Consider the following 19,369-nt stretch of genomic DNA (forward strand, 5'->3'; position numbering starts at 1 on the left):
AACACTCCAAAACTATGGCTACCGGGGACACGAATTCAGAGCACTTCCCATGCAGCGGACTTGGGTTCTAACTTGGGAGTCCACAAAGGCATCACCCACTTGGGCTTTGCCCACAAAGGGCTGTGCCTCAAAACAGGAAGAAGAACCATGTTCTAGTCACCAGGACACCCAGCAGAGGTGAAAAGCACTGGAATGTCAAAGATGGGAATGAGGGAAGCAAAAGAAAAGCACATCCAAACTGTCCAGCAATGCTTGGAGAGGCTGCTGCTGGACATGCCACAGGGCAGAGACAACCCCGGCTCAGGACTGTCTCTTCTGAGGGGCACGATCTCTCATTTCCGACAGGGCATCTGCAATCACGAACCAAAACCCAACGAGGACGCTGAGCAGGACAACCACTTCAGAGCTCACGGGTGGGTGAGAGGAGAGTCAGACAAAGGGAGCTTAGGAGACAATCTTCAAAATGTTTATTACAAAATACAGTACAGGCTTGCCAAATGTTTCCCAATGTTCTCTAATACATACACTGCGGGACGAAGCACTGCAAATACCTGGCAGGCGCCCATGTGAATCTAAGGACGTCTATAATGATTTGAATCTCCTTAGAGGTACAGACGAAACCTGTAACCGGCAGTGGAATGGAGACGGACAGTCACTGTGGCCGCCTGGCTCCTGACTGCTGAAGAATGACATCATTTTCTCCAGAGGTTGAAATCCACATCCAGGGCTGACAACCTACTGAAAGCTGGGACCCAAATTCGTACAAAGACGAGGCAGAATGGAGAGAAAACTCCGGACAACCCACAGGTCTCCAGCCACTACTTCTTATTCCTGGGTTTTAGCTCTTCGGCTGCGTTACGCAGGAAAATGTAATTTTTCTTTTGGGGATTATAAAATTCATGTCCCTAAGGGGGAAAAAACAGTATCTTAAAAACGATGAAAAATCAGGTTAGCATTTTGTGGGTACTTTTAACATGCCAAGTCCTACACCCTGTGCGTGAAGCATAATCTCTTAGGAGTGAAAGAGGTAAATGGAGAAAAATAAAAGTCAAATCTTAAACAAAAACTTCAGTCCCCAGAGAAAAGGTTAAGGATGTGGGACTTGCAATGTCCCCTTGGAAGTATGATCTTTTACATATTTCTCTCTTCAGCACTGAGACTCCTGTCAACCTTCCACCCACTGCTTTACTGCTGAGACAACTCCCCAGACAGCACAGCCTGGGGAGGGGAGGGTGGTGGAGAATGAGCTGCAGGTTTCTCAGCACAGGAGACACCTAGTCTGTAACGTCAAGAGGGAGCAGATGTGCCATCCCAGACGCTGAGGGAGGTGACGTGCGGGAGTTGGTGTTATCTGCCGGGGAGGGAGGGGGGCTACCTGACACTGGGGGAGGTGGAAACACCCAGTTCAGGCCAGGCTATGAACGGCGAGGGGAAAAAGCAATGGCAGCCACAAAGACTGTGACAACGAGAGTGACAGGACAGGAAGAGAGCAGAGCGGGTGGACAAGACAAGAGGAGTGGAAACCCACGGTGACCGAAAGGCCTGGAACACGGAGGTGGGAAGGGCCTCTGGGTGTACCCTGCCACCTGCTCTGCAATGGCACGCTTTATTCTCATTCCTTGACAGCTATGCCGAGATGGTTCTAGAAATTCTGCTCAAACAATGACCAACCAGTCTCATAATATACAAAGTATAGCTTTTCTTACAGGTTACACTAAAGCAGCAAGCTAATATTAACCACGTAATTATGACTCCATACCACAGATACTGTCCTTCAACTGAGAACAATGAAAAACTCCTAGAACAACTTTTTTTTTAAATTAAAAGATTATAATTAAGTATTCCACTGTAAGTTGACATTAACTGTTCTGATTAAGGATTTCTGAGCAGCATTCAAATCAATGAGCTCTGGTTATACACTTCTTTCAATTTACAACTATTTTTTCAAGGCTTGAAAACAGAGACCTGAGTGTCATGTGAGTAAAACATGGAGTTTTGATGTGGCTGCAGGTCAAGCAGGTGAAGAAGACGAGTTCCATCAGAGGCCCACGGAGACCCTGGGGCCCCAGGCCAGAAGCTGGCTCCAATTCCAGACAGGCAGAACCAAAAACAGCACACTCTTTGTAAAACCGAGGGTATGGCTTCCACAGGTGAAAAAATAAACAGTGATCCTAGCCATGGGATACTACTGTCATAAAAAGGAACGAACTAGTGACATACGTAACAGCAAAAAAGCCTATCTAGTGTATGACTCCATCTGTATAGAATTCTAGAAAACACAAATTCATCCATAACAACAGAAAGGAAATCAATGTGTGTGTGAAAGAAAGGATTACAATACACAACCTTTTGGGGAGATAACTGTTAATCTTGACTGTGGTGATGGTTTCCCGGGTACATAAAGATACTGAAACTGATCAAAGTATACTTTTTACATATGTTATGTGCAATTTACTGCATTGAAGTTGCTTAAAAAAGGGGGGGGGAGGGGCAGCTGCATGGCTCACAGAAGCAAAGACTCAGAGAGGTTGTGCCTCCCACAGACCAGAGCAGGCATCACAACAGTGTGCTGATCGGGCAGGATGTACCACATAGGTGAAGTAGATGCAGCTCAGTGACTGCCCAGCTCTTCTGAGAGAAAGAGACAGAATCATAGGTGATTCCAAGACTTCTGCCCCACTGACCATGTGGTGTTTAAGTAAAGAGGAACACAGGAGAAGCAGCAAGCCTGGAGGATAAAAGGAGACGGGTTGGAAAATCCACCCGATGTTTATGTCCTAGGTTAAGGTGCTCAGGGGGTGCCCAGGTGCAGACACCCCACTGGCATGGGTACACAGAAAACTGGGGCACAAGGTCAGGAGGAGGTGAGACACAAGAGCCACCAGCTTATGCTGGAGGTGCTTCATGAATGCAGATGCGCCTGAGGAACCTGAAGGAGAACTACAGAAAAAGGCCTGCGTCCAAGAGTTGGGAAGAAGGGCAAGCCACCAGAGACGGTGAGCAGTCAGGAGTAGGAACACAACAGAGAGTAGACATGTCAGAGACCAGGGAGAAGGCTTTGTGAATGAAGAGGAAGGGGTGGCCCACAGTGCCCAACGCAGACAATAAGCAGCTTCTGGACCGGACGAGGACAAAGGCAGTGAGGTCCCAACGACAGCTCCAGGAAACTAAGGAGGAGACAGAGGCGGGGGAACAAGAGGGCAGGTGGTTACCTCCCTGGACGAGTTTAACAGTAAGGGGACACTGGGATTCTTAAAGCTTGTTTCAGAACAGCTGAAGTGTGTGCTTATAGATGGCAGAAGGAGACAGGGGACAGGAAGAGAAGATGGAATAACAAAGAGGCAGAGAAGAATGGAGTTAAGTGTGTTGGGGATGGGAGGGGAGGGGGGCAGGACGAGTGAAGACAGACACGTGTGGAGGTGAGACTGTGGCTGAAACCTGAGTGCTAGGGTCAGTTCTTTTACCACAGCACTGGGATGACTCAAACACAACCAGGACCCCATCAGTCCATAACCTCGCTCCCCAAACAGTGAACAAACAAAAAGCTTATGCCTCTGGTGAAGGCCGGGCACCTTGCCGAGCCCTCGTCACTCTCACCCAACAACCCCCGACATCCCTGAATGACTCAGATGCCCCCAGAGTGTTGGCTGCTGGGTTTACGCTGACCAAGCACCTCACGTGGGCATGTTCTCAGGGAAGGCTGAGGGGGAGGCCCTGCCGCTTCCTGCTGCAGTGAGGTGATGGTGACAGGTCACGTGCAAGACACACAGCACGTCTGGAGAGGCCTCACAACTAAGCTCAGGCCTTCGTACACCAGAGCCTAGCTCTGCTGCTGGACGGCGCCAGTGCAGGCCTGGGGATTCTCACCTTTGACCAGTCGTAGCTGGAGGCATACGCAAATATGTTTCCATTGTGATTGAAGCAGCAGGCTGATATTGGCTGATCTAACTGTTCCGAAGTCTTTAGTTTTGTTCTGGCATCTTTGTCCCAAAAGCTGAATCTACCATCAGATCCCACAGTAGCAAGGGTGCCATGGACAGGATGGAACGCAATTCCATTAACCTACGAAGGATGGATACACACAATGAGGAGGGAGGAGAAACCGGGTTTTTGACAACGCAGACTTCCTGGTTCAATGAGAACATAAAATGAACAATCATAATTTCATTAGAACTGATGGCCTGCTGATCACATCAAAAATCAGCCCCGCTTCCTGAACCAACTGACAGCTCAGGACTGAATCTTGTTTCTCGTTAAAAACACAAGTCAGCAGAAGTTAATAACTATGTAAGCTAGTGGCACCAAGGAGCAAACCTCAGGAAAATGCCTTTTTCTTTTTCAGCAAATAGCAATTTCTCAGTTTTAGCTAAGCGTACCAACTGTCTACTATACTAGCACTCATATAGGTGGAAGTTGCTCCCCAAAACTCCTAAGCTTGCATTTCAGAAACAGAGAATGAAGAGAGTCAACATGTTCATAAAAACAGAAAACCGAAACCTCCCATGTAAGACATTTGTCCCTACACATGAACACACACAATGACAGTGATCTTTTCTGATCCCATAATGACTCAGCTATCCACCGCCAAGTCTAGTTTCTAGACATATTCTCAGGATTAACGTTTCTAAAAACTCACCGCATAGATGTCCTGAGGAGCTGAAGTGTTGGTCCCGTTAGATCGATGACATTTAAAGGTGAAGTTATCCTTGGCACTGAAAAACAAAGGCCCAACTTAGCTTTCCTTCAAAACAAAATGTCTCACATGAACATGTGCAAGCTGACCAGGCCTCACTTACGGATTTGGGGGGTTGATGTAGTGGATAGCAACTCTCCCCTCAATGCTTCCCAGGGCAAAACCTGTTGGCTTGTTCTGTTTGTCTTTAAAAATAGCCACACATCGATGCTATAGTTGGGGAGAAAAAGTATATCATCATCATGTGAAGTATAACATTCCATAAATAACGTGAAAGTAAACAACTTTTACTCCATTTTTGGGTTTTGAAAGAACCAGAAACATATTTCTCAAACACGATAAAGAAGATTTTTCCATTCCTCCAGTAGGCATTATTTTTTTATTCAGCTACATGACTTTATGAATAAACCGCAGACCACGTTCTTCCGTCCAGGTGCTGCTGCTCCTCTGCTACCCTGCGGCCTCGCTGTCATGGCAGCAGGGCACGCACCCCTCAGCCCCACCAGCTCCTATTCCGGCACTGACCCCCTGGTGGGTTGGGAGGACACATCCCTTTGATTTGCAGCATACCACTGACTAAGTGAGTGCCCTCTAGGAAGTCACCCAGTGTCCCAGGGTCTCTGCATCCCCAACTGGAAAAGGGAAGTAGTGTTTGCTGGGGGAGGATGTGGGAACAAGGGTCAAGCATACAGTGGATGTGGCCAGAACTTTCTAAACCATGAATAAGCTATGCAAAAGCTAGACACTACACTTGATCCAACACTGAGCCTGAGGGCCCAAAGGAGGGTCTCCTGGACTCCACAGAAGATCCCAAACAAAGAGCCCATGGCCCAGTCTCCAGAGGCAGACACGCATAGGTCCACACTCCTGCTGTCATTCAACAAGAGCTGCATTCGAGTTGGAAGGAGAGAAATGGTCAGATTCGAAACCACACACAGGGTGCAAGTGAGCGTGGTGGTTAATGAGATGGGGGAGGAGAAAAGGACGGACAGTGAGTAAAGGACAACTCCTGATTTCTGGCCTAGACAGCTAAAGGCTCCACTTAGTGAGATGCAGAGCATATGGGTAGGAGCAGGCTGGGGGCAGTGGGGAGGCCCTGGGCCTGGTATGGGATGCTACTGGGCTGAGATACCAGGGGTTGGGGGTCGGGGGGGACGCATAGGAGCTGTCAGACTGCGGGTGCCCTTGTCAGGAGCACAGAGAGTAGGTAGCTAGGGATCCAAGACTCCAGCTCACCATGCACCCCTAACCAACAATCATGAATGGCAGACGGGACCGTGCTGAGGTTCAGAAGGCAGTGGCCCAGGGCAGATGCCTGGGGAACTTCAAGATACAGCAAGAACCAGCAAGGAAGACAAAGCAGCAAGCAGAGGCCAGAGTTAAGACACTGGCATTTAGAGCCCAGGCACAAAGTCCTAAGAACATATAGTTAAGAACATTGGTGAGTGCCATGGTTGTGGTAAGATGAGGGTGACGAGTATCCACTGGAGTCACTGACTAGGAAGCCATCAGTGGCCGTGCCAGAAACAGTTTTGGTGGAGTCACAGGGGCAGAAGTCTCAAAGGAGTGGGTGAGAAATGAGTAGGAGGTAGGAGAACCAGGAAAGCTCATTTAAGACACTTGACTTACAAGGGGAAAAGGTACCTAGCTGGCTGAGGGTGTGAGGGTCAGAAGAGGTTTGTTTCCCAGGATTAGACTTGAGTTTGTCTTATGCCAGCGAACAAAAAGTTGGAGGGGGTGAGGAGGAGGGAAGATGAGATACAGGAGGGAGGTGAATGGCTGATAGCCTGAGGCTCCTGAGAGGTGGGAGGGCGCAGAGCCCAACCAAAACTGGCCACTGGAGAGCGTGGACCACTCTTCAACAGGTGGGAAAAGGTAGGCAAGAGGCAGGTGTAGCCAGAGTTCTAGGTTCAGCAGGAGTTAAGATGAGGAAGCTTCCAATTATCAGCTTCTGTGTTCTAGGAGTAGAGGCAGATCTGATCTGCAGAGACAAAGGCCAAAGGAGGGAGGGATCGGAAGAAGGTGAAGAAGATCTAAGAATCTGTGGCAGGTGGAGACCAAGCTGAAGGCAGAAGCTATGGACTCACAATGGAACCAGTTCACTGTAGTGTGTACCCATTCAGCAGCATTCTGCTACCCAGGGCATGTCTGCCAAGGATGGTATTTACCCGCGAATACTGTGTTTATATCCTTAAAGTCACCTCCTTTTAATATCCAAAAGTACAACAATTTCCACATGCACGCATTTACTCCCTATGATGCTAAATACAAGCTTCCTGATCTGATTCATGACTCACCTGATGCTTCAGTGGAGACTCTATCCTCCTAAATTCAGAAGGCTGATTCTCTAACTGATACACAATCAGGCCCCTCTCTGCAGTTGCCACCACAGCCATAGGATATATCTAGGAGAAAGAAGAAAGCAGAGACCTACTTAAAGTGGGGTGTGCTCTTTTATATACCAAAGTATTCAATCAATTTTTTCAGAGTCACAAAAATTAGTGAATTTTTTTTAAGCTTAACAATCCAATGGTATTTACATGTTTCAAGGTAACCTAGAGAAATCATATTTGAAAGTAGAACATACCTTTTTAAAAGACTTTTTAAAACTATGAAATATTATGAAGTATTTATTTAGAACATATACTGAGGAATAGAGAAGAAATAAAAATCATTGTTCTACTACCCCTTCAAATGATAACAGTTGTCATCATTACGGTATGTTTTCTCTTGTCTGTTTTTTGAGCAGTTTTTACACACGTGTGTATATGTAATTTTTATACAATTCACATTCTTTACTAAAGTGTGTTCAGTGAGCACTGCTCCACACATTTTCCTGAGAACAGTAGTAGTGGCCATTTAAGTAATGTTCCCTCAAATCAAATGACTGCAGAGTTGGCCCACTGGGTCATTTCCAGTATTTCACTCTATTATACAGAACAAAGAACATCTGCATCTCTACTTTTCTCATGATAAATTCCTGAAAGTGGAATTATGGGGCAGTTAGTACACTCTTAAGACTTATTGCTACACCAACAGAGAAAGTTCTTCAGCTTCTATCCCACTCAGGGACAGTCACCAAAGATCTAGTCCCACATCACAAAGTTATTGCCAGTTTTTGTACAGTACACATCATACCAGTGCCAGCATGGCCTGTGACTGAATATGTTCGTATAATAAGTGACTAAAAAAGTGTGACATCCAGTTTTCTGTAGTTCTGGAACATATGCAGTACAAAAATCTAGGTTAAGACAACTGAGGCAATCCAAACTTACATCCCACATCTATTATTAAAGTCTGAAGGGTTTTTACATTGTCCTCTAATTGTAAGGCATCATAAAGTAAGAAAACTTCTTACCACATCAGCACAGTAACACCTTTCAGGGAGCTGTAACACCATCATAGGATTTGATGATCGTGTATCCCAAAACTGAAAGACAAAAAAACAACAACAAAACAAAAACAAAAAAACAAGTGACCAACCTTTCAGAGCTAACATCCAGATAGTGTAAGAATATCACCTTGGTCAGGCCAGGAAGTCCCTTGACTATGTAGCATACCTTTAAGGTCTTATCCCAGCTGCCGGTCATCACACAGCTGTAGTTTGGTGCTTTGATCCAATGTATTGTTTTGACAGGAGCATCGTGCTTTCAAGAGAAAACCAAAACAGGTAAAGGTAATGTAACATGCCACACAGCTTTGGTTCTGGAAATTCAAAGAAAAGGAATCTTAAATATTGAGGTCATACTCAACAAAAACCAAAGGATGGTATAGTCCTTCCCCATGACCAAAACATTCTGTGTAACATTAAGAGCATGTACCTACCTTCCATACCAACAAAATTTAATTTGATTTGAACCATAATTAACTAGTATGAGAGTGAAGGGGGAAGTACTCAGAAACAACTCACAGGGAAGAACTCCCCCACAGTTGTATCACTGAGAAGACAAACATTAGAGATCGAAGAGGTGCTCTAGCACACGGGACTGCTGTCTCAGGGTATGTGACACCTTCCTGAAAGTGTCTCAGTGTCAAGAGGCTCTTCCTCACCAGGCCTGACCCTCCGGCTCTAGGCTCTCTCCTCTTCATTGTTTCTGCTTTTCTTAGCAGTCTTCACACAAGAACCTGCCTGCCATCCTCAAGTAGGCTGTAAAAGCTCCTGACACAGGGGAGGGTGCCTCTCACTCACTGCTGTGTCTCTACTCCAAGGACAGTGCCTGCGCTGTCACTGGCAATTGATACATACTTGTCTAATGAACAAGTGGCCAAACGCAGCCTGGGACAGCGCAAACCAACACGGGTGCTGGAATGCTGAGCATCAGTTTTAACACTGCCTTTTTACAGGTCTGAACATCACTAGCTCCTCATGATGCAACCCTCAACCACACAAATGCGGAAGACCCTTGATAGAACAACTTGTGAAACACCAGTAAAAACGAGAGTGCTCATAAAATTGGTGTCATTTTGTGCTTAAGAGGTTTCTGGTATATTTAAGTCTAATTGATTTGGTACAGCTGAACTGCACCTTTCCTGTAACAAAGAGTAAGAATCATTACAACCCTGCCTTGCCCAGCATCTCTGCAGAGGATAAATTTTATTATTTATTACCTGTGCAATCTGTATCGCCTGGTTACTATTGAGGTCCCACATTTTGGCAGTTTTATCACATGAGGCTGTAAATACTTTGCTCCCATCCTAAAATAAAGTAGAAAAAAATCTGACATTCTAATAAAAATAAAAATTCTATATGGACATTTAGATATTAGATTGAACATACTGAGGCAGGTTTTATTCTGCAATTTTTATTTTTCCAATTATTTGGGGGCTTGTGTATTGCAAACTACAATGTCATAAAAAACACATTTCCAGCTCTCTTCAATTATCAATTTTTTTCTAAGAGACAATGTGTAAACAGGTTAATAAAAAACTTAAACAGCATTTAGAGTTACATAATGAAAACCATGTCCCTCCCTGACCCCAGCTCACTGTTCAGAGGCAGTCATGGTCACTGGCAGCCTTCTAGGAGCAGCCTTTTATATCCTGTATCAATGTGTATTACCTACCAGGAGCCACTTACATTTTTTTTTCTTATTTTCATCAATTTCAAGCCTTCACAACAGGTACAAGAATAGTACAATGAATACTCACAAACACATCATCTACGTTCACCAGTTTAAACATTTCGCCACATATACTGTATCTTTCTCCCAGCAATTTCTGCTCTATACCACATATGTTCAATCATTATCACTTGTGTTCAGTTCAACATCTAACAGCATTCTAAAGTGCATGCAATAAAACTACACTAATTTACAATGATCATTGGTCCAATATAAACTACAGAATAGCTTAAAAAATTGGCACTGTGTTATAGTTTTAAAATATTCACATACAGAATTCATAAAGTAGGTCAGTCAATTATGAAGTACAAGATAATTTAAAAAACAGTAAGTACCGAGTTGAAAATCTAGACCTATCATCAACAATTCTTTTTCCTAAAGGGTAACAGAGTAAATATTTCAGCTTTGCAGGTCAAGTGGTCTCTGATGCAACTCCTAATTCTGCTGTTGTAGCTAGAACGCAGCCATACACACTGTCAAATGAATGAGTGTGGTTGCGTTTCAAGAAAACTTCATTTACAAAAGTTAGCAATGGGCCAAATTGGGCCCATGGGCCATAATCTACAGACCCCTACCCTGTCACTTCTGGTTCCACAGCTCAGATTTACCATTATCCTTCCCTAGCAAAAACTTATTTGAAGTCACCAGCTCTCCATCTGAAAGAAGAGAGAAAACTGTCTTCTCTATTAATGAGGCTCTAAGGGTAAGTCCACAAATCCTTGGAAAGATGCTAATATGGGCTGTCCTGAGGCTGAGTGAAACACTGGCCCCTCAATCTCCTGAAATGTTGACCCTACCAGCTGCAGGATGCCAGGCCCCAGTGGACACACTGAGACAGAGGCCAGTCTATCAAAAGGCTGGCGCAGAGGAATGAGATCGCTAAATGCTCCCAAATCAGCTCCTCTAAGCTCCATCTGCTGTGTCCACACAGCGAGCTGTGTCCTTGGACTGCTGGAGAATCACCCTCACCAGCTGGGCTTTTACACCTCAAGGGTAACTCTGGCTCTTCTGTGCCTTTCCATATATGCCTTCCTCTTCCACGCCGGCTCCTATTTCCTACAAGCCCCTGTGAGGGAGGCTGTCAGTGCCTGGGCTCTGGAGCCAGAAGGTCCAGGTCTGGGCTCAGCCTTTCTCTATGTTACCTCAAGCAAGTCTCTTAACCACTTCCCACAGGTGCCAGGCTAGTCTTTGAGTGACCGGATAACAGACTCAGAGAGATCAGTAACTTGGCAAAGCCAAAAAGTGAAGATAGAGCTGAAATTTGAATCCACATTTGGAATGGAGACAGTTCTCTAAAGCTATAAGCAAATGGTTTGCTTTTAAGATTCAGCTCAATTCTTGCCTCTTCTGCAAAGCTTTCACTGCACCCTTCCCAACTTCATAGTTGCCTTCTGGGTTCTGTCCACCCAGCACAGTGCATCCTGTCTCTCTAAGAACTTAGCTCCCTGAACTGGAACTCTTCATGTCTATATTCTGACTCTTCCACTAGACAGCGCATGACTCTAATGGAGTTAGAGAAAGGAAATAGGCTGTGTACATTTCTGTAAAAGATGACGCAAGAACACCTGAACAACAAACAGAATTCTGATATCAGGTAACTCTATTTCTTACCATACCTGATAAGAAACTCACAATTCTGATCTGTTCTCTCATCAGTAAAGAAAGACAGGTAAAATAAATTAGAAGTATTTAAAATCTACTCAAATAGCTGTTTTTCTAAGTGTAATTTAAAACTATTATTAATCTCATAATAGCCTAATCAGACAAATCAGGAATACACTTTACAGATTGACAGAAACGCCTTAGAGAAGACTTTCAGAGATGATTAAAACGGGAGAAACTCAAAATATTTATAAACAGAATCATTTGCTATGTGTAAACTAAATACAATCACATAAATGAATGGTGTGAGTAGTCTGGTGTTTCTCATAAAAATTAACATAAATTTTTCATATGACTCGGCAAGCCCACTATTAGATATAAACTCAAGAAGAAAGAAAATTTATATTCACGGAAAATCCAGCATACAAAGTGTTTACAGCAACATTTATTCATTACAACCAAAAATGGAAAACAACCTAAATGTCCTTCAGCTTGTGGATGGTGAACAAATGGTGAACATCCATACCATGCACTACTACTCAGCAACAAGGACAAACTAACTACTGCCAGACCCACGCTAGACGGCCCTCAAGTGCGCTGAGCTGAGAGCAGCCAGACTCAAAAGGATTCTATTGATGGCATTCTAGTAAGGGCAGAAACACAGGGACGGAAAACACACCAGTGGTCTCCAGGGACAGCGGCTGAGGAGGATCTGACTACAAAGGGCAAGAGGAAATCTTTCGGCTGATGGATCTCTTCTATACTTTGACCACAACTCTATCCATTTCTCAAAACTCACAGAATCATACACTTAAAAGGTTTAATTTTACTGCCTGCAAATTACATCTAATAAAAAAAATTCTATGAGCCTGGAGAGGAACCTTGAGACTTAGCTTCCTCAGCACATCTGCCCCACTCTTGAGTCAGGCGCTTTTGTTTTCAGCTGTCAGCGGGAGAAGGAGGGGAGGGAGGCTGGGCCCTTCAGAGCCAAGACTCCTGCTGTGCGTGACTTCACCATCCCTGTCGGCTTCTTTGTAAATGGTATAGCTTTACTAAACACCCCAATCACCCACCTTCTCCTCTCAAAAAAAAAAAAGAGCGAGCTCAGAGTTGAATAAACTCAAACACATTTACTTATAATGCTAATGTTCAGGATTTGGAAGGAAAAAGAATTTCAAAGAAAGGAAATATTTCAAAAGTCTAATAATGGTAAAGGATTAATTTTCCCCATAGGACTTACTTCCTGGGACTGTAAATTTTTAATTTTAAAACAGCATAAGCTCCTGGCACATCAAGAGATATAGGAAAAGCTTTAACTGTCTAACCCTTGCTCAAGAAAATGGCAAAGCACTCCAGTATTCTTGCCTAGAGGATTCCATGGACAGAGGAGCCTGACAGGCTGCAATCCATGGGGGGAGGTGCATGCGGTGCACAGAGAGTCAGATACGACTGAGCAGCTATCACTTTGCTCAAGCAAACAGGTCAATAAATTAATGGATTTTTTTTTATGCAAGAAGTTCTCAGAGAGACTAACTAAAACCAACATAACAAAAGTTAACTGACTACATTATGAATATCAATCAATGACCGTATTTAAATTCAGAAACAGCATTTCTAAAATGTGCATGCATACATGCTATTTGTATTTCAGGTTATATAAAAACATAACGAAACTTACATCGCTCCAGCAAACATCTAGCACAGGCCCCGTGTGCATCTGCTGGGCTTTTGGAATAGTCTGTCCACTATCTTGAACTTCCCAGCATCGAACCTACAGTAATAAAACAATGCAGACACAACAATTAATGATAACCCCTATGCTCCCAGCCATAATCAGATAAACACAAATTTACACGACAGACACTTTCCCCTATCAAACTGGCATAATAAAATGAGTAATACTCAGCACCACCAAGAAGCTGAAATCTGGACTAGTGGTAGCTGTACCCTATGTCTCAGACATTCCCTTTCTGGTACTTGAGAATTTCCCATGATGCACTTTGTATGCGTTATCTGAATTCATCTCTACAACAGCTAAACTTCTGTGTACTTCCTGTCATCTCCATCTTATTTCAGGATATGAAGCTTAGAGAAGTAAGATAACTGGCCTAGGTCCCCAACTTAAGTGAACAGCAAAGCCACTATGCATTTATCTGATTATGAGTGTGATTAAATGGTTCAAGTTTGCTCGAACAAGCCACCTGCACTTCTTTTGTGAAGTGCTTCTAAACATCTTTTGCCTTTTTTTCTACCAGAATTTTTATCTTTCTTTTTGAATACTACCATTTTTGTTTGGTAAGTATGGTGTTGATGCAGGACTGTTAATATAGCTAAAGGTGAAAAACTTTAACATACGCCTTAAGAATAGGCATCCTTCAGGATGCCTAGAAGAGAAATTCCCATAGAGCATTAGGGACATTTATTCTCAATGAATACTGCATATGATCAGGGAATATACTCAAGATACTGAACTAGAGTATAAATTTTTGAATGATGCATATGATCTTGCTTTCTTAAAAAAATGGCACAAGAAGTGATGCCTGCCATTCAGAATGGTTCACACTCTTAAACTCATTTCTTTTAAAAAAAGGTCATGAATGAGCCATAACTTTGCTTTATTCACTTGGAGCAAAAACAAACAAACAAAAAACCCAGCCCTGCGCATGCAAAGAGATACATGACAGAGAGCACCTACATTTAAGGAGATACATTTAAGAAGCACTTACATCATTAGCCCACGATCCTGCAATAAGAAAGTTCCCCGGCAAGGTTGGGGGGCTAAATGATAGACAACCAATGCTATCATCAGGAGAGGATGTTACTTCAATATCCTGGGGTGGAAAAAGTCCATGTTAAAATGTATACATCATCACAATTCAAAATTGCTTTCTTTCTCACCAACACATCAAGGTGAAGTGTCCCTGTTCCCAAGAACTAAGTGAATCAGATCTCACTTACTTGGATAAAAAGGGGGAGCGTAACCCAGCCAGTGAAAGTACTGGCACTGCTGGACCGCAGGCAGCATCTCAAAGCCAGGCCTGCAGCCACGTTTCCCAACAACGGCCCACCAGGTCATTCCTGCCCCGCAGTGCTCAACCATCATCATCACCTGCCTCCCTCTCCCAGAGAAATTCTCATTCAACAGTTGTGGACTGGACCCTGGGCACATGCAATTTTAACAAGCACCTTGTGTGATTTCAGTGACTAGGAATGTCAGGGGAAATAGGACACTAGTCCAGGGGACACACAATTTTTCTGCTCCAGTATTTGAGAAAGCAGGCTGAACAAAATTTCAGCGTTTTCACCTCAAAGGAGGCTCCCACACCAAGTGGGATTCTCTTGCTGTCACGGATGTGGGACTCTCTGGCCTGCGCTGTTTCTAAAAACCCTGTGAAGCTGTATGTGGTACCTTCATAGGGTTGTGATTATCTGTGGTTGTGCTGCCAAACATGCTGGTCCCACCAGATCCAAAACCCGAGGTTGTTCCAAACAGACTCATTTTGGCCCTAAAAAATAATGGAAAAAGTAAAGGACAGGTCCTCTCATAAGTAATTAACATCCTTAAGAGGCAATAAAAAGATACAGTTAAGTTATAGAAGGGATATAGAGAGTAAATAAATAAATGACTTAGTATCACGCTTCTCTCTTCTGAGGAGATTTAAATATGCAATAAGCAGAGTGCCTTTTAATAGAGTGCCTTCTATTTTTAGAATAGTTTTTAATGGAAAATTCCAAAGTCAGGAGAGTTCCCATAAATCCCACATCCAGTTCCCTTCTTACATTGATCACAATTAATTAACCAATACCGATACATTACAGCAGAGTACTTTTCAGTCATCAACTAGAAAATAAATTCATTTTTACACAGTTTGAGACACAGCACTGAGCAGTAGGAATACAACAGGAAACCAGCAGAAGGCTCTGTTCTTCCAGGTTCCCATTTAGTGACAGTTCACTTTCCTCATACAAATTTCCACACTCTGGTTTAGATCACTATTTCTGCATGAACTCAATAAGAAAAGCAACCAATCTTGGCAGCAATCACAGGAGTTTTAAAGAGTAATCCACCTTTATCTGGTTTGGCATTGTGCTGGACATTTGCCCAGCGAGAATTCCCCACTTTTATTTTTAGGGGTGCCATAGTCTAGTAGGTCCGCCTAGTTAGAACCATGCCTCTGCCACTCACCAGAATCGGGACCCTAATCTGACCCAGCCTCCTTTTCCCTGTTCTGCAAACACAGAGAATATTAACACCTTATCCAGGGGTGCTCTGAGTATCAAATCAGATTATCTATGTAGAAAATGTAGTATCTAGTGGATAGTGGGTCATAAACAAGTTTCCTTTTTTCCTTACAAGGAGAAAGTATATATATTATAACTCTCTGATGATTCACTTACATTGATGTATTTTCAATTCTGTAACTGGTTAGTAAATTCTTACATCCAGCTGCCTACCCAAAGGAGCCTTGCAGCTGAGTGACATGAGATAACAAGAGTAGCATCTCTTATGATGACAACACAGAATGGGAAAACTATGAGGAATTTTGGAAGATATCTGAGTTTCCTGAACTTCAAGAAAAATAATCAAGTGTAGACATACTAGGTCTATGAGTACATTTATTATCTCAAAAAGTGACTCTGTGCAAGGATGTGGGGCTTGCTGACCACCTCTGACTCAAATGATTGAGATGTATTTGGAACATCAACTAACTGTGTGAGCAAAGGAATGACAAAGGTTCTGCAATCAAGTCCAGGAACTAAATATATGATTTTGGGCAAATTATTTAGCCCCACTGGCTCAAACAGTAAAGAATCTGCCTGCAATGTAGGAGACCGGGTTCAATCCACAGATCAGGAAGGTACCCTGGAGGAGGGCATGGCAACCCATTGAAGTATCCTTGCCTGGAACATCTCACGGACAAAAGAGCCTGCCAGGCTACAGTCCATGGGGTTGCCAAGAGTTGGACAAGACTCAGCAACTAACACTTTCTCATCTACAAAAACAGACACTAAGATCCACCCGAAGTGAAGCTGTACACACAGTGCCTGAAACTTCTATTCCTTCTTTCTCTTCAACCATGGAGCATTAATCAGCCTGTGTGGACCATATGTTGCACAGGACACTGGGAACCCACAAGTTCAGAAGGCAGGTGTTCATCTCTAGCCTATCTAGTCTCTTGCTCCTTCCTTGAGCACTCCAGCTCTGAGGGTTTCCTTTCTGCCTGTGTGAATACAATAAGCGCCTCCCAGTTTGAAGCATTCCTACCAGCTATTCCTGCAACCTGGGGTGACCCGGCCTCCCCCGGTGGAGGGAGTCGCTTTTTGAGATTATTAATGCGCTCATAGACCTAGTATGTCTACATTTCATTATTTTTCTTGAAGCCCAGGAAACTCAGATACCTTCCCAAATCCCCAGCTGTCTCAGTGTGAATTTTCAGGTCCCACTTCAAAAGGTAGCTCCTCTTGTGAACTTTTGGGGGGTGATGGAAATGGTCTAAACTGCATCGTGAGGATGCTTACACGACTGTATTAAACTTTCCAAACTCATCAAAATGTGCACTTTAAATAGGTTACAGTGTGTAAGTGACGTTCGGTGAAACTCTTGGAGCATCCTTTTTTTTTTTAAAGTCACCTCCTCTCCTCAGAGGCTTCCCTGCCTTTGAAAGTAATACACCTGATCCTCCATCACTTGCCCCTTTTCTTCACAGCACCGGTCCCCATCCGGGACTTGTCTGCAACCAGCCCCCTCCCCAGGAGAGTGCCAGCTCCAAACGGCCCAGAATTGTCTGGATGTTCCCCTAAAACACACCTGGCCCGCAGCACAGCGCCTGGCGTGTCACAGATGCTTGCCTGGGCGGAGTGTGAGCACACGGATATAATAAAACACTTGGCGGAGGAAAACAGAAACAGAGTCAACTGCAGACACTGATAAGTGTAACAAAGGCGCTCAAGCACGTTACCCTGGAAGAGACTACCAAGAATGGTAGGGAAGGTCTCCGAGGCGGCCGCTTGAGTCTGAGGAGAAGCCAGACGTGTAACCAGAAAGGGCAGAGGCGATAGGGGCTGCCATCGACTCGGCCCTTTCTCGGTGCCTCAGTTTCCCCACGAGAAAAACGAGGGGATCAGACCAGCGGTGATCCTAACGCACCCTTGCAACTCCGAAGTCCCTCCCAGGGGCCACTCAGGAAGCTCGCCAACGGTCCGGCTCGTGCTCCAGCACCTCGCGGCGGGACGCACTCCCCCGGGGACCCGGCCTCAGCGGCGCCATGGCGGCGGGGAACAAGGAGAATCCGCACGGGGCCTACCTGAGAGTCGCGCAGCGGAGGGAAGTCGGCGATGGGAAGCGGGAGGAGCTCGAGAGCCTGCGACCCCGCCACCCCGCTCGGGCGCGGAGGAGACAGAGGCGAGGTGACGGAACACTAACCCCGAGGGACTGAGATCCCCTCACGCCTGCCGAGGAAATTGCCCTAATTACCGCGGAGACACTACGCATGCGTCCCTAAGCCACTTCCTTTGGCGTCCGGAAGTCAGGGAAGGAAAGAAAAGGCTTCTCCGCCCTCAAGGCAATAGCACATGCGCAGAAGCACTATTGATGCCTAGAAGTCCTCGTGCCAGCAGTTTGCGGATTGGTCGAAAGTTGGTGTCGACGCAGTTGCCGAGCGACCGCTCAGATAATTCCGCGGCCCCGGCAGGAAAAAGGTAGTTAGAATCTTCTCTTGTGAATTTACTGTAGCAAAATTCTGATTGCCGCAAATTCAAGTTCAGGGCCATCCTTCGAATAGCTGTCTGGGTGGTTTGCTGTCTGGGTTCCTACCGTGGCCTCCCTATTTGCGACTGGGGTATCTTGAGCCATTTGGGCTCTTTGGACCTCAGTTTATAGCTGTAAAATGAGGACAATGATGCCTAACTTCCAGGACTATTCTTAGCTAGACTCAAGTGAAGTAACACGGGTGAAGGTCTTTTGCTAAGTGTAAGGTTTCATAGTAATATTAAGGGACTGTTGTGACGCACATATGCCAACTCTGAATATATCAGCTGGCTTCCCCCTCCTCCTTTATGAATATCTAAAGGAAAAAAAGGGGGGTTGTGGTACATACACTGAACCTTCTCCTTTTCTACTTAGTGTGGGCAGCGTACCAAAAACCTTGACATCTGAGAATCCGGGGGACCTAGTTATAGCATGAAGATTCAGAAGGTCCAGTGTGGGTCCAAGAACCTACAGTTCTAGCAAACTCCCAGCTGAAGTCGCCAAGCAGACCACAGTTGAACACCAAGAATCTATATGTTTAGAAATCACTTGGGGAAACTTTTTAAAAAATAACTGATGCCTGGGCGTCACTCTTGAAGATTCTGATTTAGCTGGTTTGGGGTGGAAAAAGGGAATTAATATTTTTTAAAAGCTCTCTGAGTGATTCTAAAATGCAGCCAGAGTTCAAGAACTTTAGTCTAAACAATGATAATAGCTCGTTTATTGGCTGGCTGCTGTTTATTATCTGGCTGCTCCATCTTCTATAATTTCCAGAGCAGCCCTATAGGGTAGCTGTCTCCATTTTATAGAAAAAGAAAAGGAGGCTGAGAGAGGTATTGTGACTCGTCAGACATCACACAGCTGTTAAGTGACAGAGCCAGTTGCAGTAGGTCCTGTACCTAAACTCTCCCAACCAGCAAAACCTTAGCATCATCTCTGACAAGTACTCCCTCCTCAGTGACACGTTTCCTCATTGTTTCCCACATGAATCATCTCATACCATCTCTCCTTTCATCTTTCAAAGTCCTCTCAATTCAGTTCAGCTCAGTCGCTCAGTCGTGTCTGACTCTTTGTGACCCCATGAATTGCAGCACGCCAGGCCTCCCTGTCCATCACCAACTCCCGGAGTTTACTCAAACTCATGTTCATCGAGTCGGTGATGCCATCCAGCCATCTCATCCTCTATTGTCCCCTTCTCCTCCTGCC

The 19,369-nt window shown here is 44.7% G+C and overlaps 1 protein-coding gene across 1 annotated transcript; it reads right to left on the reverse strand.

Annotated features, from left to right (window-relative positions):
- Nucleotides 1-444: 444 nt before the first annotated feature.
- Nucleotides 445-17,933, reverse strand: RAE1 (ribonucleic acid export 1). Its single transcript, XM_043884160.1, has 12 exons — nucleotides 17,721-17,933; nucleotides 14,825-14,921; nucleotides 14,142-14,246; nucleotides 13,094-13,186; nucleotides 9,302-9,388; nucleotides 8,254-8,340; nucleotides 8,052-8,123; nucleotides 6,991-7,098; nucleotides 4,797-4,903; nucleotides 4,637-4,712; nucleotides 3,868-4,062; nucleotides 445-905 (listed from the first exon to the last, which is right to left on the reverse strand). The coding sequence occupies exons 1-12, from the start codon at nucleotides 17,906-17,908 to the stop codon at nucleotides 819-821; spliced, it is 1,302 nt and encodes a 433-aa protein (XP_043740095.1). The 5' UTR covers nucleotides 17,909-17,933; the 3' UTR covers nucleotides 445-818.
- Nucleotides 17,934-19,369: the final 1,436 nt, after the last annotated feature.

The sequence above is a fragment of the Cervus elaphus genome, chromosome 23 (assembly GCF_910594005.1).
Source record: "Cervus elaphus chromosome 23, mCerEla1.1, whole genome shotgun sequence".
Classification (NCBI taxonomy): Eukaryota; Metazoa; Chordata; class Mammalia; order Artiodactyla; family Cervidae; genus Cervus; species Cervus elaphus.